Source organism: Grammomys surdaster, unplaced genomic scaffold (genome assembly GCF_004785775.1).
Source record: "Grammomys surdaster isolate TR1022 unplaced genomic scaffold, NIH_TR_1.0 125941, whole genome shotgun sequence".
Classification (NCBI taxonomy): Eukaryota; Metazoa; Chordata; class Mammalia; order Rodentia; family Muridae; genus Grammomys; species Grammomys surdaster.
Genome location: NW_021620763.1, coordinates 740646 through 767574, shown reverse-complemented (window position 1 = coordinate 767574; position 26929 = coordinate 740646). Strand labels below are relative to the sequence as shown.

Genomic DNA, 26929 nt, shown 5'->3' with positions numbered 1-26929 from the left:
ACTTTTATTTGTTGTTGGGACAAGTTTTTTCTGTTCTCCCTGGCTGTCTGGAAATTAAAGATACCTGCCTCTGTCCTGAGTGCTACGATTAAGTGTATGCCTCCATGCCAGGCTCAGAAGATGTGTTTAAATATGAGTATTTGTTATGCCAAACAAATTGAGTTATTTACCAAACTCAAGCACCTTTAATGGCATTTTAGAAACATTTATGGTCAAGAAATATATTTAATTTTATGTATGTTTATATACAGATAATTATTTTATATTCAAGAAATAGAAATGGCTTTAGAATTGATTCCCTGTCTCGCTTTAAGAATATTAGGCAGCCAACTAGTTGAGTGTTGTGCACACCTGTACTCTCAGAACTAAGAAATCTGGGAAGGATCTTGAGTTCCAAACCATTTTGTGTGTGTGTGTGTGTGTGTGTGTGTGTGTGTGTGTGTGTGTGTGTTAAAGAGAAGAGAAAAGAGGGGAAAAAATGGGGTGGAGAGATTATTCACTGGTTAGAAGCTGCATAATAATGAATGAATGTTCTTCTAAAGGACCTAAATTCCTAGCCTGTACCTTAGGCAGCTCACAGTCCCCTATTAACCAGTTCCAGGAGATCTGATATCCTCTTATAGTATCTTAGGTACTGCAGTCATTGCAGAGACACATAACAAACAAATAATTAGAAATAAAAATTAAAATCCTCAGAAAGTCTAAACAAAAGCATTCACCTTGTGTGAACATTGGGTTTATATTTTTTTTACTTTGACTTATGAGATAGAGTTTGAAATTGCTGAGTGAGAATTATGTGTGCATTTGTCTTGTAGTGAACGGCATTACTGAGGAAGCTAATCCCACCATCTACTCTGGTAAAGTCATTCGTCCTCTCAGAGGTGTTGATCCAACACAGATTGAGTACCAAGGAATGATTGAAATTGTGGAGGAGGGTAAGCACAGCCCTTACACTGGAATCTGCTATTCGTACTTCACACGGTTTTAATATATGATGGGGCTCATTGCATGTCCTTTCATGTTTCTTAGGAAGCTGAGAAGAAAAGGAACTCCTTTTCTTCATGTGCTTAGACTTTATTTTTATACTCCTTGAAAATGAAGTCACCCTGGATTAAACTGAGCAAATGATTAGTATGCTGAATGTTTAATGTTGAATGATAATCAAAATCCAAGTGGTCATTTATTTATGTTAGTAACCACCCAATTTTATGAATACTTCCATTCCTGAAGTGTGCTTGCTCTTCTTAGCACCTAGGGGTCCTCCAGATCTTGGCCCTCTCCATTTATTTACTTCTGTAATATTCTCCCCATCTTCAAGCAATCAGAGTTTTGGTACTTTTTTTTTTTCCAATAGTCACCGCCCAGAAAGGCAACTTTATTTGATAAGTATACATCAGATAATTGTAATAGAATGCTGGATAATTAAGATACAGTTTAACTAATTGTAGAACAGTTGAAACATTCCACTCACATAACACAACTTGTTTTATAAAAAGAAATTCTTGTCTCATCTGTAAGTCAGAAAGAGTGTAAAGTACAGCTTATTTGTAGAAAGAAAAGAACCTTGATGATTTATGACATGAGGTTCTTAGAAATTCTGTTTTACATAAGAGCCCACTGCTGTTCTCTCTTGGTTCCTAGCCCTCCAGACAGGAATTAACATTATGAGCCATGTATGCTCTCATAAGCAGAGCACCTGACAAAAGTAAGGGTGTGTAAGCTTCTACCGTCAGTTGCCCTTCAGTTTTTGAAATGGCACTTGTGACATTCCTTTTAGAAGCCACTGCCCACCAGCCCCATCTACTTACTCTTCTTCAACACTGCTGTAGGGTTAGCCAAGAGTAAGGAAAGGCATTGTTGGACTAGACACACATCTCATTTTCCTGCTTGGTTGCATGCACATCTTTTTATTTGGGAACACAATTATAACTCAGTAGGTCTGGACACCTCTTACTGTCTATATAACCTTAGACAAATTATATTAGTTCAGTTTCTTCATCTTTAAAAAGATAGTAGTATCTTTAGCCTCAGAGGAGTCTATGAAAATTATGAATCATAGAAATGTATAATAAATGATGACTATACCTCCTTTTTTTGCTTTGTTTTTTTTTTGTTTTTTGTTTGTTTTTTGTTTTGTTTTGTTTTTCGAGACAGGGTTTCTCTGTGTAGCCCTGGCTGTCCTGGAACTTACTCTGTAGACCAGGCTGGCCTCGAACTCAGAAATCCACCTGCCTCTGCCTCCCAAGTGCTGGGATCAAAGGTGTATGCCACCACCGCCCGGCTTTTTTAAAGGATTTTTTATTTTTTTTTAATTTTTTTTGGAACTATACCTCTTAACAAGTTAGTCTGCTGAAATTATTTCAGACATTTCGGCCCTGAAAGTTTTAGGTGCTTAAAAATAAATAATGTTACCTCTGATTAGGAGGTAGTTTACTATAAGCATTTCCATCTCTGAAGCTTGTTAATTCATTGGCTTTGTCTGAATGCTGAATCAGTGAGCAAGTCACTACCTCTCTCTTCTTGCAATGGCTTCTGGGTCACTTTTTACTCTTACAGTGAAGAGTGGGAGTGGAGCAGATCTGAAGAGAGCCTGTTTTATAGCCCTGAACTCTTTTGATTTTTCGAGACAGGGTTTCTCTGTGTAGCCCTGGCTGTCCTGGAACTCAGTCTGTAGACCAGGCTGGCCTCAAACTCAGAAATCTGCCTGCCTCTGCCTCCCAAGTGCTGGGATTACAGGCCTGCGCCACCACTGCCCAGCACAGCCCTGATCTCTTAAGGAGCCTGAATCATAACAAAGAATCCTTTTATCTGCATCTGTTTGCCTCTGTCTTGCTAGATTGTCACTTGGGATTTTTTTTGGGGGGGAGGGGTTGGTTTTTGTTTTTGTTTTGTCTTTTTCTTTTTTTTGGCTGGTTGGTTCATAATGCATTTTAGAAGTTAGTGCTAGGGTTTGTCTTGGTTTTGTTGTTTGTTTCCATGTTAATCTTTAAGGCAAAACTTTTAAAGACAATAATAAGATAACAAAATGTATTTTTAGTATGTATATTTAGATTTTATATCATTTTGCTTACAGGGGATATGAAAGGTGAAGTGTATCCTTTTGGCATAGTTGGGATGGCCAACAAAGGGGATTGCCTACAGAAAGGGGAGAGTGTCAAGTTCCAGTTGTGTGTACTTGGCCAAAATGCACAAACTATGGCCTACAACATCACACCCCTTCGTAGGGCTACTGTGGAGTGTGTGAAAGACCAGGTAATTAAGTGCTGTGTCTCTGGATGTGCATTCTATCCCAATAGCTGACAAAGGAAAGTCATCAGCCAATATTTATTTATTTATTTGTTTGTTTATTTATTTGACATGGTTTCTCTGTTGTTTTGGCTGACCTGGAACTCACCCTCTTGAGTCCTGAGATTTAAACTTCCATGCCTGATTCATAGTTCTCATAGTTTTTTAGACTTTATTGCTTTGGGACAAAGATAGGGAATAAAGTGACAACATTAGCAAGGAGAAAATACGTGTGATTATTAATAATTACTGTCACTTGGTGGGGATTGTCTCTTAGTCGTGCTTTGAATAGAATGGCAGTTGTTTCAGAGGTGTTACTTTTCCTGATAAATTTAGCTCACCACTAGTAATGCCATGTTTTATAAGTCCTTTCTAATTAGGGCTAGCATTATCTTTCAAAATGAAGTGCTTTTCCTTTCTTCTCCATTCTAAATTTTGTTTGTGTGTGTGTGTTTTCTTTTTCCAGTTTGGCTTTATTAACTATGAAGTAGGAGATAGCAAAAAGCTCTTTTTCCATGTGAAAGAAGTTCAGGATGGCATTGAGCTACAGGCAGGAGATGAGGTAGAATTCTCAGTGATCCTTAATCAGCGCACTGGGAAATGCAGTGCCTGTAATGTTTGGCGAGTCTGGTGAGTTTATATTTGTTTATTATGGTTGGTAATAACTGCTCTCAGTTCATCCCCTCATTCATGTATTTTATGTTTTCTTTTCCACTCTCCTCTGGTTGGGTTTATTAGGAAGTATTTTTGCACTTCTATCTCTGTGTAATTTTGTCTTTCTGCTAGTCATTGCTTTGTTTAAGACAGGTCTCAGTTTTATATCCATGACTTACCTTGAGCTTGCTGCCATGTGCCACCACATCTATTTTTCTACCTCTAGTATTTATTGTCTGACTTGGAGTCTCATAACCCTGACCTGAGAAACTTGGGTACTGTCATGATGTGTTAGCGTTGTATGTGCTGTACCTTAAATGTTAATCAGTTATATGATCCTTGTTCTTCAGAAATTTAGCTTATTGGCTCTTTCTGTCAATTCACTTCTAGACTTTGTGCTACTGAAATGTCTAATTTTTATACCTTAGTCATTCTGACTTAATTAGGTTTTTATCTTAACATTGTTCCCTTAAAAGATAGGAATCTAGATCTATTTCTTCATATTTGGCCTTTTTTCAAGATTTTTGTAAACATCTGTTACCTTGTTTTGTATATCTGGAATTAGTCTCTCTGTTGACAAGCCTATGATTCTTTACAGCTCCTATGCAGTTGAAACTCTGAGCTGGAAAGTATATATAAACTTGTCTGTCTTGTCTTGCTAGCTAAGATGAGGCAAGAGTCCCCCTCATTAAAAAGTGAGTCATTTGGGTAGGGAGGCTACAACTGTGTGTGTTCTTCCCAGCAATTGTTGGTTCTTTTCACTTTCACTCTTACAGTGAAGGCCCTAAAGCTGTTGCAGCTCCTCGACCTGATCGGTTGGTCAATCGCTTAAAGAACATCACCCTGGATGATGCCAGTGCTCCACGTCTAATGGTTCTTCGTCAGCCAAGGGGACCAGATAACTCAATGGTATGATTTCATTAGGGATGTGAGAGAGGTCAACTAATAATCTTAACTTCAACTTAAAGAACTTAGTGAAGCAAGGGTTGCTTATCACTAGTTTGGGCTCCCTAACACTTTAATTCAGACCCTAAGAGAGTAGATGGTTTCTGTAGGTAGCACTTTTTCTTTCCTTTTTGAGATATGGTCTTGTATGTAAATTAGAGTGGTTTTAAACTCCCCACTATACTTCGGCTTTGCCTGTGGTAGGCTAACTGGTGTGTGCTTTTACACCAAGAAGTGTATATTGGTATATTCTATTCAGTAAGTTTCTTGCTCTTAGGAGGGAATTCGTAGTGGATATGATAAAATAATGCTTCATAGCTTTAGAATTGTATGTTGTGATTGTCAATACACTCAAATCATTAACTGTTACATTTCTCCACAGGGATTTGGTGCAGAAAGAAAGATCCGTCAAGCTGGCGTCATTGACTAACCACGTCCACAAAGCACATCATTAATCCACTATGGTCAAGTTGGGGGGATTCTGGTGAAGGGTTCTTAATATCTTCCTCTTCATCCCTCCCAAAATCTGGAATACTTATTCTATTGAGCTATTACACCAGTTTTAACACCTTCCTCGTGTTATGTTTAAAGAAAAAAAATAAATAAATTTAAGAAACCATTTTAAAATTATGCACAGTTGCAGCCTGGAAAACTTAAGGTGGCGCCTTATAGTGTCAATTTAGGAGCTTTATTTGGTGCATTTAACGCAACTGGTAATTGCAAATTCCACTTGGCCTGTGTAAGTGAACTATACAGACTGTTACTTTGTTGGCCCTATGAAATTCTGCACTCTAGTCAGTATATACTCTACCTTCATGACTTAACACTCAGCTGCATTCTTTTCCTTTTTTTTCCCCTGTTCATTATGCTTTAATTCTGAGGACCATATGAAGGTAGAATATATTTTAAAAATTGCAAAAATTTATATAGCAAACGATTTTCTTAAGTTGATGGCCAAATGTTAAAATGTTATTTTCATATCATTTATAATCTTGTCACAATCCACTTAACGAAGTTTGATTACATTTCAGTGAAAATTATCTTCCAGAGTAGTTTTTTTTTTCTTCCTGGGATGGAGGGGGTAAATAACTTTACTACAATTAGTATGTGTGGTGCAGAATTTCATGCAAATGAAGTGTGCCAGCAGTGTGATAATTTAAACATATTTAAACAAAAGACGAATGCACAAAATTGCTGCTGCTTAGATCACTGCAGCTTCTAGGACCCGGTTTCTTTTACTGATTTAAAAACAAAATGAAAAAAAAATAATAAAAAAGTTGTGCCTGAAATGAATCCTGTTTTTTTTAATAAGTAGCCTCCTGGTTCCAGTGCCCTGTTCAATACAGGCACTCGATCCTTGGTGTAGCTTCTGTTCAACTTTGTATCACGGGAACGGATTGGCCTGATTTCTCGGCCTTCCTCTTGAATTGGCCCCAGACAGGGTCCCTGGCAAGTGGAGTGAAGGCTTTTTGGCTAAAGATGACAAGGGTCAGCTCAGGGGTTGTCGGGGAGGGCGCTTTCAAAATCTTCCCCGTTGTCATTTGAGGTTTTGAACTCTGGGTAAAGAGGCCGTTTATCTTTGTAAACACAGAACATTTTTGCTTTCTCCGGTTTTATGTTAATGGCGAAAGAATGGAAGCGAATAAAGTTTTACTGATTTTTGAGACACTAGCACCTAGCGCTTTCATTATTGAAACGTGGGAGGGGAGTGGAGGGGAGGGAAGGGGCGGTTCTGGGTGCGGCCTGCCATAAGACTCTTAAGTCGTCGGCCCACGTGGCTGGGGCGGGGACTTGGGCGCCTAGTGATTACGTAACGGGTGGGGCCGGAAGTGCCGCTCCCTGGTGGGGGCTGTTCATGGCGGTTTCGGGGTCTCCAACAGCTCAGGTTGAAGTCCAAAAGCCTCCCGAGGAGGAGTCTGCGGAATTTGAGGTAAGGCTCCGACTTGCCTGGCGTCTGACTTCTCAGCGTGTGGACTCCCGGCTGGGCGGGGAAACTCGGAGGCTCGCGAGCTGGAAACAAAGGCCTGGGTGGGGGACTCAAACTGGCTCTGGCTGTCCGTGGGGTGATTTTCAGAACCGGAAAGGGGAGTTTCGGGAAGTGGTCGTGCCAGGCGGACCCCAGAGCTTAGGTTTGCAGAAATAGGGAGGGGGGGGTTCCTTTCCCGTAAATTGAGGGCGGGGCCGAGTCGATTGAAAAATAGACGCGGGTCTTTAATCCAAGAATCTGACCCGCACTCACCTGCAAGTAATGTTATGTTTCTGAATCATTTTCAAAACTTAGTGGAAGGCCACGTGTGTCGAACCGGGTGCCTTAGAAACATAAGAGTTTAGTAAACTCACAGAAGCCCTTGAAGTACTGTAAGTTTAGATTGCCAGTTTAATCGTAATTGCTGCTTTCCTACAGGTTTTTGCTGGTGTGAAATGACTGAGTACAAACTGGTGGTGGTTGGAGCAGGTGGTGTTGGGAAAAGTGCTTTGACAATCCAGCTAATCCAGAACCACTTTGTGGATGAATATGATCCCACCATAGAGGTGAGGCCCAATCCACTGCCTGGTCCTTATCCTCTCTTTAGGCTCTTACCCATAACTGCTCTTTGAAAGTAAAGAGAAGAGAAAGCAAGAAGGTATTCCAAAAACAGTAAATTTTACAGAGTTGTAGAAACAAGTTCGTGCTTACTAAAGATTTCCTTTTAAAAGTAAACAGTTTTCATTCCGTGTCTTTATGTCACAGCTCTTTAATAGAAACGTAGGTCATAAGGAAAAGATTGTAGGTGATCATACAATGAAGATAGAGAACTTGGAGCACTCGATAGCCTACAGTTTTCATTCTTGATCTAGTCCAGATTGAGTTGAGGTAGAAACAAGTTGAGATTTTGAGTCTTTGTGTCTAGGAATTCCTTCTCTGCAATTTAGTTATGGAATATTGAGGAAAATCACCTAAATCTTCACAAGTCTCATATTTCTATGTGATGTTAAATTTCTATCACCTTCCTGGGATTAATGGTTCAGGTATGTATAAGCCCAGTTTGTAAGCATCCAAGAAGCTGAGGGAGGAGGTTCTAATTTCAAGGCTTGCCTGAACTACATATTGAGGCCGTGTTTACAAAATATCAAATAAATTTTTTTCATGTGCAAACCTGTTCTACCACACAGGAATGTTAGACAAATTCAAATGTCTACACAGGTTACATTTTAATATATTCATGGAACAAAATAGAAGCACATTTTCAGTACCACAGATAAGGTCTTCTAAATGTGGAATATTGTATAATAAAAGTAAGATGATAGCTGTAAATCCATTTCAGATGTTTCTGGGGTTTTTTGTTGTTGTTGTTGTTTTGTTTTTTGTTTTTGTTTGTTTTTTGGTATTCTTGTCTTAATCTCATAGTTAGGCTGGTTTTGGGTTTTGTTTTGTTTTTGAAATGGTCTCACTGTGCTACCCTGGCTGGCCTGAGACTTGCTATGATCAAGCTGGCCTTGAACTCAGAAATTAATCCACCTGCCTTTATTTTATGTCATTTGTGCATGCATGTGTGTTATTATGTATGTGTGTGTGTGTGTGTTTGCTGTTTATGCTACCTATTAGCAGATTGACGGTAAGTCACATAGGTGCAGGGTAATTACATTTGTGCAGGGTAATTACATTTCTCTGGTTCTAAATAAGATTGAGCCTGTCCTTGTCCCTACCACCACCACCACCTCCTCACCCTTTGATATTCCCAGGATTCTTACCGAAAACAAGTGGTGATTGACGGTGAGACCTGTCTACTGGACATACTGGACACAGCTGGACAAGAGGAGTACAGTGCCATGAGAGACCAATACATGAGGACAGGCGAAGGGTTCCTCTGTGTATTTGCCATCAATAATAGCAAATCGTTTGCAGATATTAACCTCTACAGGTATTTGGGTTATTTTCTGAAACAAAAACTTTGTATGTGCTCTAAAGCTATGCTAAAGTTTGTGGACTTAGGAAACACGCAACTTTTTAACATTTTGGTTACACTGTTTACTTAGGAAGGCCAGGACAAGTGCAACAGTACATATGTGCCATGGGAGTCAGAGGACAGAAAAAAGAAAGAATCTGGTTTTCACTGAGTGTGTGGTATTCTGTTACTGTACTACTCGTGGAAATAAAGCATGCTACAGAATAACAGTAAGGATGATAGACAAGTCAAAGAACATGAAGGTGGCTTTTCTCAGAGAACTAGAGAGTGTCAGAGCTATGTGGGCCCTAAGGATTTTAGTCGGATATTCTTACTCATTTTACATTTTTGAGACCAGATATTGCTATGTATCCCAGGCTGACAATCCTCCTGCCTCAGCCTCCCAAGTGCTAGCTTTATAGGTATGTGCCAACATACCCAGCTAATATACTTTACAGAGTAATAGAGTTCAGAGGTGATTTGTTGGATTTTCAGAGTTGTGATGCTTTTCTTTTTTTGGTTTGGTTTGGTTTGGTTTTAAAGACAGGGTTTCTCTCCAAAAAATACATACATACGTACATACATACATAATGAAGCTGGGCAGTGGTGGCGCACGCTTTTAATCCCAGCACTTGGGAGGCAGAGGCAGGTGGATTTCTGAGTTTGAGGCCAGCCTGATCTACGGAGTGAGTTCCAGGACAGCCATGGCTACACAGAGAAACCCTGTCTTGAAAAAAACAAAACAAAAAAGACAGGGTTTCTCTGTATGGCTTGGAAGTCACTCTTTGACCAGGTTGGCCTTGAACTCACAGAGCTCCACCTGCCTCTGCCTCCCCAGTTCTGGGATTAAAAGCATGCACCACTACTGCCCATCCATATTTTTCCTTAGTAGCAGAGGTAGACACCTACCCCACCCCCCCCAAAAAAAAAAAACCCCAAAACACTGGGTCTTTCTCTTAGAGCAGTATTCTGTCTTTATGCACTGCCAAAGTTGAAACTTGGCTCTGTTATTAATTAGCTAAGTAACTTTAGGACAAAATACTAAATTTGTGTGTCTCAGTTTCTGAATTTATTTTAAGAATACCTCCCTCAAGGCTGGAGTGATGGCTCAGGGATTAAGAACACTGACTGCTCTTTCAGGTGACCCAGGTTCAATTGCCAGCACCCACATAGGGCCCTGGACCATCTGTAACTCTAGTTCTAGGGCATCCAGAACCCTCCTCTGGCCTCCTCGAACACCAGGAACATGTGTTCATAGACATACATGTAGTAAAAACACTCATACTCAGAAATAAAATTAAATCTTCTTAAAAAAAGAGTTCCTCCCTGATAAAGTTGCCAAGAGTAAACAAATTAATATATATTCAGAACAGTGTTTGACCCTTGGTATGTACTTTGTAAGTCTTGCCTACACCCCGAGTCCTATCTTACCTTCCTATATTTTCTTAGTTGGTGTTCTTTGTGAGGTAATGAAACCTGAAAACCAGTTTCTCAAAGGAAAATGTTCTCTCTGAGCCAGCACTTTTTTAAAGCATCCTGTGAGGATGTTGAGTAGGCAGTGATATGGCTTAGTTGGTAAGGCTTGCCACCATGCCCAAACCTCCACATCTGCACCAGGGCATGTATGTGTCTAGCAAAAAAAAAAAAAAAGTTAATTTTTAGAAATAGGTGAAAAGGAAACTAAGGTATCAATGAGCTTATTCTATAGCAACATGAAACTCCCAGTGACCTTCATCAGGGACACTATAGACGCGATAGCTGTCTTGTCAGTTTGTGTGTGCTGAAAATAAATCACTTGCTCAGAAGTACACTGATACTCAGAAAAAACTGAGTCTGGTCCTCACAGAAGGTTTAATAAAATAAGGAGCAGTAGCGACCCAACACCAGCATGCTCTGGGTGTTTAGGCTAGTTTACAGTCTCCCTTGACATAAGCAACCACCACTGGGCATGCTGGTACCTGGGAAGCCGAAGGAAGAGGATTGAGAGGTCAAGGCTACCTTTGTCTAGATATTGATATAGATACAGATATAAATACAGTAAAATCCTGGATTTTTGGGTTTTGGGTTTTGTTGTTGTTTGTTTTGGGGGTTTGTTTAGGGTGGGGAGAGAAGGGGGAAGGGTCGCAAATAATTCTGATATTGTACCAAAGTACTGTAGCTAGCTAGTAGGATGCAGTTGAGGTAAGTGACTGAAATACAAGTCTAAAATAGTACTGTGTAATATTATAGCCATGACCAGATGTGGTTATTTGACATTTACATAAAACTGAAAAATTAGTTCCTTGGCCACAGAAGCAACAAAGTACTCAGTAGTAGGCTAAGGACTACCAGGTACCATTTTTTATTATTACAAAAAGTTCTTTGTCACAAGAACCTGAGGCAATAGCTTTTAGATACACTTGGTGCTATATTTATTATGTGTGAACTGAAAAGAAAACTATCTTTGCCACGGATGGTGGCATGCACCTTTAATCCCAGCACTCAAGAGGCAGATCTCTGACTTCAAGGACAGCCACTTATACATAGAGAGACCCTTTGTTTTTATTAAAGAGCTGTCTTTGATAGGCCTGGATCTATGCACATCCCTGCATGTATAAACATTTATTAAGAGCAATTCTAGACTTTTCTTAATGTTCCGTATCATGAGCTTCCAGCTATAATTTTGTTTGAGGAAAGTATTAGAGCACCACCCATCTTAGAAAGTAAGTTAATTATCTTCCATTAAATATTGCTGTTGCAAAGGGAGCTTTAAAAAGTTATCTAGGGGCCAGCAAGATGGTTCAGTGGGTAAAGGTGCTTGCTGCCAGGCCTGACAACCTGAGTTTGATTCCCCAAGACCCATATAGTAGAAGGAGAAAACTAACTTTCACCCAAGGTTTTCCTCTAATCTCCACATGCCTACCATGTGACATGTACACACACAAATAAGATATGAGTTAAAAAATTGTTAAGTCATTTAGAATCCATAAGCTCTACTTTCTGAACTTTTAAACTTAATCTAAAGTACTGTTTATAGTTTCCAGTTAAACCCAGACCAAGCTCCTTGGAAAATCTAGGAGCCTGACAAGGACATGTGTAGTCAGTATATTAGAGACAGCTGTTTCTAGGAAGTTAACTGGTATACACAGCCTCGTATGGCTTCTACACCAAGTTAAACTGATACTCTTGACTTACAGGTCTATAGTTTTAGGAGTGTTCAGAGTGTTTAAGGTGAGTAATAGTAGCTAACAGGACTTTGTAAGTTTACCACTTCCCTACCAGTTTACTCCTCCAGAAATCTTGCTTTGCTTATGATCAGCTACCTGTTCTTTGTTCTAGGGAGCAAATTAAGCGAGTGAAAGACTCTGATGATGTACCCATGGTGCTGGTAGGGAACAAGTGTGACTTGCCAACAAGGACAGTTGACACAAAGCAGGCCCATGAGCTGGCCAAGAGTTACGGAATTCCATTCATTGAAACCTCAGCCAAGACCCGACAGGTATGCTAGAGATTTGAGCAAGTGTGAGTGTTTGTTTAGATCAGATGCTTGATTGGTAAGTGTGGTAGAGATGTAGTCTGTGTTATTTATCATGGATTTTGGATAGTAGTTTCTGTATGGTTGGTCTTTGTTTCTTGTTAATCTTTTCCTCTCCTCTCCCACCTCCCAAAAAAGAACACTACTGTACTGTGGGATTTCTATCTCTGCCTTATCAGGCTCAACTCTTCCAAGATTAAACATACTTGTAAGCACGAATCCTTTTTTCCATCAGCACTTGCCACTGTTGGGGAATTAACTTTACTGAAGGGAATCCTCATAGGTAGTAGTTCTGTACTGTGCACCCACCTTGCCCTTTTCTCTTTGCTGGACTATCTTTGTGTTGTTGTTTGTTTTGTAAAACACATGCCATTTATCAGCCTGTCGGTGTGATCCCCTAGGGATGCTGGATTTAGTGTCTTCTTCCTAAGTCACCCCAGTTTATCAGCTGTTGATTAGTATCAAATTCACACAGAGAGGTGGAAATGAGAGATTACAACTTGGGCTGTGTCCGTCGTTTGTTTTGATTTTTTTCCTTTACCCTTTTTCTTTAACTAGGGTGTGGAGGATGCCTTTTACACACTCGTAAGGGAGATTCGCCAGTACCGAATGAAAAAGCTCAACAGCAGTGACGATGCCACTCAAGGTTGTATGGGGCTGCCCTGTGTGGTGATGTAGTAAGGTGAGTGTGTGCTCTTGCATTGTAACTGTAGCTGCTACTTAGCATTAGGCAGTTCAGAATAGTGTGAGCACTATTGACTTTTGCAACTTAAATGAGAGTTTTTATATATTTGCAACTAGAAAATCACTTTTCTGGGAGTTGGGACATAGCTCAGCAGCTAGGAATACTTACTGCTCTTCTAGAGGATGTGATTCATATGCCAGCATCCGTTAGGTGAATGTAGCCAACTCTGACTCCAGCTCCAAGGGGTCCACTGTTCCTCTTGTTACTCTTACGACCTCCACAGGCACCTACATGTCACACACACACAGACACACAGACACACAGACACACAAGCAAATATTCAAAATAAAGTACTTTGGGCCTGGAGAGATGGCTCAGTGGTTAAGAGCACTGACTGCTCTTCCAGAGGTCCTGAGTTCAATTGCACATGGTGGCTCACAACCATCTGTAATGAGATCCAATGCCCTCTTCTGGTGAGTTTGAAGAGCGTGACAGTGTGCTTGCATACATAAAATAAATAAATCTTTAAAAAAATAAAATAATTTCCCTTATGGCACCCTTTCAGGGAGTGCTAAGATCTAATTAATTCTTTCAGCATTTATTCTACTGACAGCTTCCTATTTTTAGTATAGGAATTTGAGACCTGTATGTGCCGTGATTGTGGAGTGGACACATTGAAGACACCATACTAAGAACTGGCAGTAGAGAAGTTAAATGACACTGTGTTCTTTTGTTCTAGATCCTTTGAAAGTTCTGTCATCAGAAAAGAGCCACTTTTAAGGTAAGACAAGTTTGAAATGTCTAAATTGACACTGAGTTTCTTGGCCCTTGTTTCTCTTACCTCCTGTCTCTGTTTCAGCTGCACTGATGCCCTGGTTCTGACATCCCTGGAGGAGACGTGTTCCTGCTGCTTTCTGCATCTCAGAGAAGCTCCTGCTTCCTGCTTCTCTGACTCAGTTACTGAGCACAGCCATCTAACCTGAGACCTCTTCAGAATAACTACCTCCTCACTCGGCTGTCCAACCAGAGAAATGGATCTGTTTCTCCCCAGTAGTAGTTCTCTGCCCTGGGTTTCCCCTAGAAACAAATACACCTGCCAGCTGGCTTTGTCCTCTGAAAAGCAGTTTACATTGATGCAGAGAACCAAACTATAGACATGCAATTCTGTTGACAACAGTTTCTTAAGCTCTAAGGTAATAACTGCTGGCGATTTCCCCCATGCCCCCAACTGTTGAACTTGCCCTTGTTAGTTTGGGGGGAAATGTCATAAATTACTCTCTTCCCAAGAATATAATTAATTTGCTGATTGATTGATTTGTAATGTGATTAGCTATATTCTATAAACTGGCATCTGCTCTGTGTTCATAAATGCAAACATGAATACTCTCAACTGCATGCAATTAAATCCAACATTCACAACAAAGTGCCTTTTTCCTAAAAGTGCTCTGTAGGCTTCCGCTACAGTCTGTGATTGGAATAGATGTCTCAAGAACCATTGTGTAGGAAAGTGACTATGATCCATCTACATTTGAGGGAAAGGTATATCTACCTGATGGCAGATGCTTTGTATATGTACATGAAGATAGTTTCCCTGTTTGGGATTCTCCCAGGAGAAAGATGGAACTGAAACAATTATGAGTAATTTCATTTAATTCTAGCTAATCTTTTTTTTTTGGGGGGGGGTAGGTTACCACCTATAAATATTTGTCATTTCTTCTAGCTTACTGATAATCTAATAATCAATGAGCTTCCATTATAATAAATTGGTTCATTCCAAGAAGTCCTCCATTTATAGTTAGTCAGATACTGTAAAAATTGGCATGTTATTACTTTATAGCTGTGATTAATGATTCTTCAAACCTTAAATACCATTATTAGCAGGCAGGTTATATCTCTCCTGCATAGTTTCTTCATGGAATGCGTGTGTGTGTGTGTGTGTGTGTGTGTGTGTGTGTGTGTGTGTGTGTGGAGAGAGTGGCCTTCAGTTCCCTTCTCAGCATCCCTCTTCTCTCAGCCTAGAGCATCCTATAGGGGCTTGAATAATTATCTCAGTTGAGTAAACCATGGTGCTAATGGACCAGATCATGCTTTCAAAACTTGAACAAGCCAGTTAGCATCACTGAGAAAACAGTTCACCCATATTTGTTCCCTGCCTATTATTCCTGCCTATAGACTTTTGCCTGATGCCTGCTGTTAGCACTATAAGGATAAAATTTAGTGTGGTTCTATACCAGGACTGGAAATACCTGGTGAGCTGTGAGGTAAGCCTAGATATCTTTACATTTTCAGACCCTTATTTTTAGCCACATGGAAACTGAAGCCAGAGTTCATACCTCCATCTCTCCCCCTGTTAGATTAATGTTCTATACAGCTTTCTAAAAGTATTTAAAACATGTCTGTAAGTTAGGCTGCCAACTAACAAAAGCTGATGTGTTTGTGCAAATTGGTATCCTTTGCTACTTGAGAGAAGAATGTAAAATGCCATTAATTGTTGTCATGTAGAGGCTTGGTATTTGTGGTAATGCCCTGATAATTCATTGGTGGGTTTTGTTTGTCATGTGATACTTAAGCTTTATAACTCAGCTCAGTAATTCTAATGAAAACATAAATCGGATACCTTGATTGAAACAAGCAAACCTAGTTCCAAAATGGCCATTTTCTCTTCTGATCTTGTAATACCGAAAAATCTGAGATCCTTGGGATTCCTTTGTTTATAACAGGATCTTGGTATGTAGTCCTGGCTGGCCTCAAACTCACAACATTTTTCCTGGATTAATCCCCCAAGTGCTGGGATTGCAGGCACATTCTACCACACACACCTGGCTCATCTAGTTTCTAGTAAGTTCTCATTGTTAAGCAAATTCCCCATCACCTTGAAACTAATCAGAAGAGGGAAGAAGCAAGCTATGCTGCTCAGTGCTGGGGCCATTCACTGGGGTTTGCGTTCCTAAGCCTTTTACAGTGTGGCTCAGTCATCTTCCTGAAGCTGCCAAAGCCAACACTTGGTCTTGTTCTGTTTTAATGTGTCTGTATGACTGGTGGTGAATCCCTAAAACGTTTATTAAACTCCAGTTAAGGAGAAAGTTACTTCCCTTGGCCCTTTTGACCATATTTCATGTGTGTGGTGTATGTATGTATGTATGTATGTATGTATGTATATATGTATGTATGTAGTTGGTCTCCAGTATGTTCTAAACACAGAAACAAACGGAGCCAATTCAGCCTTCAGATGCCCTTCCTCGCATATATCCCACGGGGTGTGGGTTTTGGCACAACAGTGACAAAAGCCAAGTAAGTCTAGTTGGTGTGGTATCAATGTGTTTTTAGAGAGAGTAATTAGTGAAGATCTGGGTTACCTCAAAGTCACAAAGCCTCTCTTGCTGAATTTAAGTGCCTGGCCTGCTGTCACAAATTAACATGTTCCTTTAAGGCAGTTAGTTGAAGCTTTGTTCACACATTGGAGAGTATGAAAATGAAGTGTTCTAAGGAGCTCTGATACTGAATTTGTGTAAACCTGTTAAATGCTGTTTGTTCCAGGACTTAAGAGTGTGTGAGTTGGTATCTCAGTACTTCGTTTACTAGTCCCATAGGAGTGCCATGTGTATAGTGGAGGTAGGTTTGTTTTAGCCAGCCACCTGTAGAATCAGCCTTTAAACTGCTGTGAACTTTGTCATGACTTGAACATGAAGATAAACAAAAACTCTCTAAAGACAAAAATGTTTGTTTTCCCCATTAGAGAATGTGTGAGCTTAGTTTTATCTTCCTTTGTATTTAGTCAAACTCTCAAGCTGGCAGCTACGACCAAGGAGCAGAAGTGCATTCCACCTGGTGGCGTTAGCTCTGCTAATTATGAGAAGCAGAGTTAATAGTGGAAAACGTTTTGCCTGGGTGGTTTCTATTTAAAAGAGAGAGATGATAATTCTTGAACATTAGTTTTTATTTTGCTATTTCTTTAAGCCGTCTGATGTGCCACAAAATTATTTTAAGGTATTTGTGATTTAAGAGTGTTCTCATGAAATTAGCTGTAGATATTTTTAAAAATACAGCTGATTTTTAAAACTCTTGAGTATTGCTCTAGGCAAGTGTTTAAGCTCTGGAGAGAAGGGAAGGTGGATGGAGTTGTTTGGCTTTTGTATTTCCGTGCTGTCAAATATCGGTCAGAACGTCAACTGTGTAATCCTGCTGGTTCTTTAACTATTGGCCTCTGTGGCCCTCATGAAGGGGCTGATATTTTAAGTTGACTGTTTTATTGTAAATTAATCCATTCTAATTTTTAAAGACTTGATTTGACTGTTTTCCTTGTTAAATAATTTTTAAAAAATAAAAAACTGGAAGTTCTTTGCTTAACTGTATTTCCCCCATTGTCTTAAGGTTTCTATTGCTGTGAAGAGACACCATGATGGCAGCAACTATTATAAGAAAACATTTAATTGAGGCTGGCTTAGAGTTTCAGAGGTTCAATCAGTTATGGTCATGGTGGGAAGCATGGCAGCTTGCAGGCAGACATGGTGCTGGAGATGGAGCTGAGAGTTCTACATCTTCATCTGAGAGCAGCAGGAGGAGACTATGTGCCACACTAGACCTAGCTTGAGCAATGGAGACCTCAAAGCCTGTTCCCACAGTGATACACTTCCTTCAACAGGGGCACACGTCTGTGGGCCAAGCATTCAAACACATGAGTCTATGGGAGCCATTCCTATTCAAACCACCAAACCTACCAAGGTCCAATACAGGAAACGATATTTCAGATACTGATGTTCTGCTTGACAGTGCTGGGGAGACTCAAGCTCCTCGTTTGCTCTCAATGTAGTAAGTGGCCTCCTCTGCCTCTCTGAGGCTCTCCTGTGGTTTTTGTTATTTAGGCCTAGTTGTGTTGGAGGATGCATTGCTTTCTGAGTAGCATGATGAAGTTTGGCAGGGTCCTGTGTCACCCTGCCAGAGCATGAGTCTTCCCTTGTACCAACTACACAGCCACGCTGTTCATTACCTGTTCTGGGGTCCCTTGGCACATCGACTGTATCAGTAGCACAATTTACCTAGAGGCTGAGCATGGGAGAGCGGTGTAGTCATGTTACGGTGTTCATTATGGGAGCTGTCAAGCTCTTACTGTGACCCCTTTATAGATTGAATTTTGTCATACATCTGTCCAGGAAGAAACAGTGTACAGACAGATTAAGGTTTGTATGCTCCTTGCAATTGTATGCATCCAGGGGGAGACTCAGAATGTACCCTTCATGGATAAATGGAGACCAATATGTAAGTCAAGGTTTGCTTTGGGGGATTATTCAAAACTATTTGTCATATCCTCATTTATGAATAAGACTGTTGGGCCAGGTGAGATGGCACACGTTTACAGTCCTAGCACTGGAGAAGTAAAGGCAAGAGGAGAAAACCAAATTTAAGTGACAAAATGCTAAGTACCACTCAGGATACAGATATTTTAGGCTGAAAAGACGCCTCCCTGAAGAAGCTAGGTTGCTAGGGTTCAGCTCCGTAGCTCTTGTGTATGTTCACCTCTCATGACAAGCAATACTTAAGGTCGTCAAAACCCCAATGTGGTTTCATGAGTTACTTGATACCCATAAATTCATGAAAAGGGGCCAAGATGCCTTGAGTGATCATTTTGCAAAACTGCCTAAGAAGGCTTTGCAATGCTTTTAAAGTAACCAGGCAACAACATGTCCACCAGATGAAAACTGAATTGAAGAATATACCAAAATATATCAACAAGTGCACTTTTTAGTGTTAAATTGAGCTGAAGGTGGCCTTCACCCTTGCTTGGATTATTCCACGTGCTATCATTTTAATCCATTTGGAAGTAGGAACTGGTTACCTCTCAGCACAGATGGTGGGATCACGTCTTTGCTTTAACAAGTACAGATTCCAGTTGTCAACACTTTGTGTAGGAACATTTGGGGGTCAAAGTGATACCAGCAGCTTCCAAAGACAGAGGCAGCTATATGACTACCTGGGCAGTTGTGGTTGGAAACTGGCAGCTGTTTGTTAGAACTTTACAGATAAGTTTGGGGTCTTGCCCTGTTTAGGAAAAGGGTTCTTCCAGAATGGCTGTTAATGGATGTGACAAACTTGGTGATATTAGCATTTTCTGTAGGAGCTTGAGATGTATAGACTTTGATATTTAAGTCAGAAAAGCCCTGCACATTATTTTAAGCATTTTGGGATATATAAAAATTTGCTCAGCTGAGACCAAGCATACCTGATAGGGATGGATTTTTAAAAAATCCATAGGAGATAGAATTTAAAGACATCTTTGATAAGTCAAAAGATCTTGTAAATTTATGCTTATTTTGTCTGTAAAATTTGAGAAGGTTGACATTTAAGTTTAAAGTTCAAAAATGAAACCCTAGCGTGGCATGAGAACTGATATTAGTAACCTGTGTTCCTCTCTGAGAACAAGACTTAGGCCCTGCTGGAACAGTGCTGGGGTCCACTGGAAGAGCAGCTAGTACTTTTAAACACTGAGCCATCTCTCCAGCCCCTTAAGTGAGTGTGTGTGAGTGAATACCACTTGTATGTCAGTGCCCAGAGAAGCCAGAAAAAGGTAATAAGGATCCCTGAGAGTTGTTATTACAGGTGTTGTGAGCCACTCAGTGTGGGTGCTGGAAACCAAGCTCTGGTCCCCTGGAATAGCAACCAGTACTGAACCATCTCCCCAGCCTGTTCCTAAGCCGGTCTGAGGAAGACAGATGACAGCTGCTAGCTGCTTCATCTTTTTATCTGCATCCCCGAAACTGTTCTTTACCTGTACCCCACAATCAGTGCTAAACAGAGTGGGTGCCAAAGGGGAGCCAAGTCTGCTGTCTGTGGGCCTCTTGCAACAGTAAATCTTTTCTGGGGAATTACTCACTGGCCTGATTGAAACGTTATCAGGAGCTTTTCCAACCTACTCAGTCCTTCCATCTGAAGGTCCTCCCATCTACTCGGGCTCCCTTCCTTTTTATCTGTTCTAGGCACTGGCTCCAGTATATCACTTGGGTGTCTAATCTTATCTGAGCATCTCACTAAGTTACCAGAAGTCCCTGGGACTAGTTCTAAAGCCCAGGCAGGCCTTGAGTTAGGACTGTCCTGCCTCAGTTCTTGAGTAGTTTGGATTACAGGCTCAAGCCACTGGAACACGCTAGTTTTGTTTCTCTCTGCCTCTGCCTCTGTCTCTTCTCTCTCTCTTCTCTTCTCCTCCTCCTCCTCCTCCTCCTCCTCCTCCTCCTCTTCTTCTTCTTCCTTCTTCTCTCTCTCTCTCTCTCTCTCTCTCTCTCTCTCTCTCTCTCTCTCTCTCTCTCTCTCTCTCTCTCTCTCAGAAAGGATCTCTCTCTCTCTCTCCTTAAATTTGTGTATTAAAAGCTGTTTTCACCGGGCAGTGGTGGCGCACGCCTTTGATCCTAGCACTTGGGAGGCAGAGGCAGGCAGATTTCTGAGTTCGAGGCCAGCCTGGTCTGGTGGTTCATGCCTTTAATCTTAGCACTCAGGAAGCAGAAGCAGGCAGATCTCTGAGTTTAAGACCACCCTGATTTACAGAATGAGTTCCAGGACAGGGCTACAATTAGAAACCCTGTCTGGAAAAAAAAGGAAAGAGACAGAGACAGGGAGAGAGAGAGACAGACAGACACAGAGAGAGATGAGACAGAGAAAAGCAAGTGAAAGATGCTGGGGCTACAGTTCAGGGGTGGAACACTTGTACAGAGGCATTGATGCTCTGGGTTTGAGAGACAGAGAGATACACATTCCTGTTGAGTGTGTACCCAAAGACTACAGAGGCACAGAGAGTCAGATCTGGAGCTAGAGTTGCAGTGAGTTGTGAGTTATCTGATGTGGGTGCTGGGAACCAAATGCAGGTCCTCTGCAAGCACTCTCAACCGCTGAGCCATCTCTCCAGCCCCAGCTGTTTTGGAGAGAGGAGCAGGTATCTTCTGAGACTGTATTATGGCATTCATGAATGCAGTCATGGAAATGTGCATGATTTCCATACTAGTAACAATTCTAGGAGCCAGTGGTGGCATGGCTGAGCAGGAAAGGTGCCTGCTGGAAGCCTGCCACCCAGAGTTCCATCCCTGTAACTCACATTGTAGAAAGAACTGACTCCTGAAAGTTGTACTCTGATTTCCATATAGCACAAATAAATAAATAAAAGCTAATTTCAAGATTTTTGTTCCACCCGTATGTGTGTATGTGCTCTACATGTGTGTGATTAGCCTTAGAGGCCAGAAGAGATCATACAATTCCCTGGGGCTGAAGTTACAGACAGTGTGAGCTGTCATATGGGTGCTAGAAACCTAGGAATTTTGCAAGAGCAATAAGTGCTCTGAACCTCAGAGCCAACTCTAGCCCCCATTTTTCGTTAAGCACAAGGAGAGAGCTTCCTGACCTATGTTACCGAATTAGCCCAAATCATCTTTCACCATTAGAAAGCAGCATGATTTTTTTTCTTCATAGCATTCATTACAAACTAATATTATTTTAGAAATTGTGTTTGATATTGAGCCCGGGTTTCATGTACCCCAGGATAGTCTTAACTTGCAACATAGCTGAAGGTAACCACGAATTCATAATCTTCCTGCTTCTACTTCCTGAGTGCAGGCGTTCTCCATCATGCCTAATTTTTAAAAGTGTTTTATTGGATATTGTCTGTCAGAATTTAAATAGGAGCTTTATCTTTCTTGCTTGCTATATGCTACTGCCCAGGCCAGTCACAGCTTTCAAACAATGAAGCCACACAAATAGTAAAATCGTGTATGTGTGTGTTGAGTGTATGTGGTGTGTGTGAGTGTAAGTGTGTAAAAAAGAGTTGTGTGTGGGTGTGCATGGGAGTGTGAATATGGTGTTTGTGACAGTATGTGGGTGTGTGAGTGTGGGTGTGTAAGGTTGTGTGACAAAGTATGTGAGTATATGAGTATGGGTGTATAAGTGTGTGTGACATATAAGTGTGAGTAAGTGTGGGTGTGTAAGTGTGTGAGCGTATATATGGGTAAGAGTATACTCTGAGGACTTGATTGATGAATATTGCCAGAACATTCACCAACTACAGAAAGCCCTCCTAGTGTTAAGACACTCCTTTTCAGAAGCCCATGACACTGTGCTGTATGTGGGGTGGAAAATAAACACAGGATCACATGGAGTAAGAAAAAGGCACACTTGATGAGCTAGCATGTTGTGTGGTGAGTGTTGAAAATCGATTTCTGGCTACTATCACTACCTTTTCTAAAATCCCGAGATAAAGACTGGAGGCTTCACCTGTTGTTCACTGTCATTGCCTAAAGCTATAAATAGGTCTGAAGCTCATCTCCCCTTTTAGCAGGGAAGGGTCAGATTACAGGGGGCAAAACAAAATAATAAAATAAGTGTCCTGGTAGTTCAGAGAGTCAGTCTGCCATCCCCACAGTCTCTCCTTCCTCTGCTGTGCTATCCTAGAATCAAGGATCCCAGCCACAATGCCTCTGTTCAAACTTACAGGTAGGTGTGCAGAAAGGATTTGGAGAACTCAGGGATTTTTTTTTCATATGCAACCATTTTTTTCATGGTAGCATAACTACCATGTCAGCTTTAGCAACCCTTTATTTAGGATTCATAATAGCTTCAGATGTACACATCAGAGAAAGGCAATGCATTTTCAAGTGTTTGCTTTCTTTCTAGTAGTGGGAGGAGGGTTCTTTTCTCAAACTATATCTTTGAATCCCTTAGAAAACTGATTTCATGGCCCAGAGAAGGGTTGTCAGCCCTGACCTAAAGATCATGACCATGAGAGATATGTTAGCCCAGGCTGTTCCAGTGCTTAACAGTCCACACTTGCACTCAGAGGATTCTTTAAAAAAAAAAAAAAGAAAGAAAGAAATCAATTGTATGTATGTTTCACTATAAAATGCCAGACATGTGAAATAAAAAGAACAATTACACCAAAAGTTAAAGTAATAAACACTTAGGAAAACTAGAGAATAGTAACTTAAAAAGTCACATAGTATTGTTCAGGAATCCACTCAACATTTCCGAGTTCAGCTTCTCAGTCCTTGGTTTATGGGAGAGTAAAGATGCTTTTAAGGATACAGTTGCATTTGTGTTACACTTGTAATGGTGCAGCCTTTGTGCAGGATAAGCTTTAGCTTAACATAATGTGATGACTATTATGTATTTATTCCAAATGCTTCCTAAAACCATTTGAAATGGCTGGATGATAGTCGAGTTTTCTTAATTATCTCCTGGGTTTCTTTTAAAGCCATATTTTACATGCATAAGTGTCCTCCTGACCTTATATGCATCTAAAACTTTCTCTGTGCATAAAGAGTATTTCCGTGTGATTGGGTCTCAGAAATGATGGTTCAGTGGGTGCTACCCACTTATTCGGTGCTACCAAATAAGTTGGTTTTGTTTGCCCAGTCGCAGCATTGTTTGAGAGTTCCTAGCCCTCTTCAACAGATTAATCCTTTGTTTTCTTTTAAATTTTCATCCTACAAAAAGTACCTTTAGTGGCTCAGTAGTGGAGTATGAACTTGATATTAGCACACACAAGGCTCCAGGTTCAACACCCAGCACCATGGCCCTGCAAAAAAGTACTTTTTAAAGAATATTAATGTGTGCTTAAAGATATATGCTAGAAAGGACAGGAATGAAAGCTATAGTGAGCTTATTTCCATGATGTCCTTGGACAGTGCATAGCAGACTAGATAAGCTAGAACAGTACTTGGTACCACCCCTCTCTGTGGCAGCCCACACACTGCTTCCCAGAGCCTGGATTCATGGTGACAACAGATGCCCAGAGTTTTTCATATGTTGTGTCTCATTTGTTTCACTTCACACAGGTCAAGGAAAACGTGAGTATTTTGGACTATTTTTCCTGCCAATTGCAAGTATCTGTGAAAGAAGTGTTAATTTACAAAGGGGCTTATCTCTCAGCAGTGTTTATAAACAGAACCACTATAAGTCAGTAATGATCACTAGTAACTGTAGATAGCAAACAACCTTCACCGCTCTCCTGGATTTCCAAAACACAAAAACTAAAAACAAAACATCCACTATTTTTCCCTATAAAGGAAACATGAGCCCAGGCATACTGGTGAAGGCTTGTAATCTCAGCACTGGGAAGGCTGAGGCAGGAGCATGGAGCAGGCTCCATGGAGCAAGGCGAGCCTGGCCCGCATAGTGAGGATCTGTCTTAAAGTACAACCATGAAATGCACAGGCAAATAAAGGCCACCTCCCAAGTCAGTTGTTTGCTATTTTGAAATAAAACATACAGATTTGTCAACAGGGGTGTACTAAATCTTGCCTTACATGATCTTCAACTCTAGTGCAAAAAAAGAAATTGTTGACCAGATAGAACATGATTTTAGATAAAATTAGCTTTAGTTCTGTGTTCTGCCTGCTCTCCAGTTTTAATGTTCTTTTGCTGACTGATGTGGTTCTGTTTCCAAGTTCCTCTGTAAGATGAGATGTGGAAGGTGGGAGCCTGTAAGTTGGCCTACCCTACACACGAATAAACTGCTGGGAAATAAACCTGGCTTTCTGGACCTGTGGGGCGTGGAAGCAAGCATGGTGACCTTTTCCTCAAGAGCTGTGTACTCCCTGCATTAGTAATCCCAAGTGTTATGGGGAGCACACTGCAGACTTTAAATATTTCATATTTGATCTCCACAGCAGCATTCCGAGGTTGACTTGTTATTAACCTCCTCCTTTTACGATGATGAGCCATGAGGCTCCTGGTGACTGTGGTTTGCCCAAGCCTACCTGATGCTATGAGCACCCTTTCTTACCTTAATCCAGTGGCCTATTTTGCCATTTTACCTTTTTCTTTTCTATTTGTCCTGAGATAGATGTCCTGCCCCTGAGACACCGCCCCTCAGCTTTCCCATGATCTCAAACACCTTGCTAAGAAGGGATCAGGAATTACCTACACATGCCTGAAGAGATTATTTCTCCTTCCTGAGTTTGGGTTGTCATCACATCTTATCTGCTTTTAAATACCAGCTTCACTTTTTCCTGCCTGAAGTCACCACCGTCACCACCACACCCTGAAGTAGTGGGAAAGGCAGAGCTCTCGAATGAGCGATCGGATTTCAGCTGTGCTTGCATAGAGTCAAAACAGCTGTCTAATCCTGTGGAACCAAATATCAACCATATCATTCTGTGTCAGCAAGTAAGCTACTTGAGAATATAATGCTCAGCCGTCGATAGTGGTTTAGAGAAATGCAACCTTAGTAAAAGCTATACTTTTAAAAAATGTACAAGCCAAATGGATATAAACAGTTCCAGGTAACAAATGGTTGTTCTGGAAGAGCCAGCATGTCACCAGATGGGATCGAATCTCTGGCATCAACTCCATACGGTCCCTCCCTAAGGTCCTCAACAGCACTGCCACAGGCACAGCATGACAAACCATTGACACCCTCATTCTCATCATCGTAACCAACTGACCTATCTCCATTTGCCCTTCATGGCTCATGAAGCATCTAACTCCCCTGCCGCTCATCTCTGAGGTGCCTGTGATGCTCCGGGAGGAAAGGTGCTATTTCTAGGGATCAGCTAGTGGTGGGCTGGGGAGGCCTCAGCCTTCACTTACATCTACTTAGTGTTCCATTTGCTTTGCTGTGGCCTGCTGTGCTTGCCAATGAACGACTAACAGCTTCCAAGTGCACTTCTGGCTTCTCAGTTTCTGGATGTGCTGGAGTATGACAAGACAAACGAGGGTTCAAGGTTCGGGTAACACCATCTTCCCTGTTAATTCTGCCATCACCAGCCAGGATTTTAAACGAGCTCCTCTGACAGTGTTTGTGACATCACGAGTCACTTGCTATCATTTCTAATGGATGCTTCATCCCATACCGTCATAACTACATAACTACATGTCATCCTTAATGCCAAAGCTAAACCAACTGAGAGCTTGCCCAGCACTGACAAATTACCTCATTGAGTTTAATCTGATGCTTTGGTTTTTCTTGAAGGGTTTCCACACACATCATGTCACAACAGCCTGGAGAATGAGGTTGGGGTGGTGACAGCACTCCCACTTAACACTCGAGGAAACATACACGGAGCAGGGTGAGGGAGTTGATAAGCTCAGGACTTGAACTCGTTACCCACTACATCTGACTGAAAATACCCACCTCTTGGAGGCCTGCATAGACCCTGGCACAGAGGTCGTTCTCACTGGTGGTTTGCTCTGTCATCTCCATGGCAAGTTTCTGTGTCCGTGTTGCTCCAGTAGCTAGCTCTTTCCTGTTCTCAGTACTGATCAGATGCTTTCTGGAAGTACCAGAGGCTCTAAGGAGTATTGCAGGAGTGAGGTGGGAGATGGCTAGTAAGCTGGGCATGTAGAGAAGACAGTGGAACTCAACAGAAAAACAGACACCTTTTGGCCATCACTACCCCGTATGATAAAACTGGGTCTTATATCCTGAAAGTTTGGGGATTATTCATTGTCAAGCTAGTGGAGTTCACCCTTGTTTCTTCATTTCAAGAATGGGAACACTTTGGCTGGGTGGTCGTGGCGCATGCCTTTAATCCCAGCACTTGGGAGGCAGAGGCAGGTGGATCTCTGAGTTCAAGACCAGCCTGGTCTACAGAGTGAATTCTGGGACAGCAAGGGCTACACAGAGAAACCATGTCTTGAAAAAAGAAAGTAAAACAAAGCAAACAAACAAAAGAATGGATAACATGGGCTGAGTCCAGTCCCTGGAATCCACCTATATGGTAGAAGAAAGCTGATACCCAAGGTGTGCTCTGTCTCTGTCTGCCAGTTTGCCAGTTTGTCTTTCTCTCCCTCCCTCCTCTCCTCTCCCTCTCTGTTTCTCTCTATCTCTCTGTGTCTCTGTCTCTGTGCCTCTGTTTTTTTTTCTCTCTCACATGCACACGGAGAGAGAGAGAGAGAGAGGGAGAGAGAGAGAGAGAGAGAGAGAGAGAGAGAGAGAGAGAGAGAGAG

At 41.2% G+C, this 26929-nt stretch overlaps 3 protein-coding genes across 7 annotated transcripts in view; all 3 read left to right on the top strand.

The window, feature by feature from the left end:
* Nucleotides 1-6555, top strand: part of Csde1 (cold shock domain containing E1) — a 36160-nt gene extending 29605 nt beyond the window's left edge. For all 4 annotated transcript variants that reach the window (XM_028752976.1, XM_028752975.1, XM_028752978.1 and 1 more), the window contains 5 exons: nt 816-935; nt 3074-3252; nt 3752-3915; nt 4716-4848; nt 5267-6555. In XM_028752976.1, the coding sequence (XP_028608809.1) occupies nt 816-935; nt 3074-3252; nt 3752-3915; nt 4716-4848; nt 5267-5314 (644 nt within the window). In that variant the 3' untranslated portion in view covers nt 5315-6555. The remainder of the gene's footprint in view (nt 1-815; nt 936-3073; nt 3253-3751; nt 3916-4715; nt 4849-5266) is intronic.
* Nucleotides 6556-6706: 151 nt separating this feature from the next.
* On the top strand, nt 6707-17361 carry Nras (NRAS proto-oncogene, GTPase). Its single transcript, XM_028753006.1, has 7 exons — nt 6707-6814; nt 7289-7416; nt 8608-8786; nt 12129-12288; nt 12883-13006; nt 13749-13790; nt 13869-17361. Exons 2-5 carry the CDS (start codon nt 7306-7308, stop codon nt 13000-13002), a joined length of 570 nt encoding a protein of 189 aa, XP_028608839.1. The 5' UTR covers nt 6707-6814; nt 7289-7305; the 3' UTR covers nt 13003-13006; nt 13749-13790; nt 13869-17361.
* Nucleotides 17362-22312: 4951 nt separating this feature from the next.
* The window catches only part of Ampd1 (adenosine monophosphate deaminase 1), a 25603-nt gene continuing 20986 nt past the window's right edge, over nt 22313-26929 (top strand). The window contains exons 1-2 of one of the 2 annotated variants that reach the window (XM_028753001.1): nt 22381-22474; nt 23815-23826. In XM_028753001.1, the coding sequence (XP_028608834.1) occupies nt 22453-22474; nt 23815-23826 (34 nt within the window). In that variant the 5' untranslated portion in view covers nt 22381-22452. Of the gene's footprint in view, nt 22475-23814; nt 23827-26929 lie in introns of both variants that reach the window. The other variant, XM_028753002.1, reaches the window with a different exon arrangement.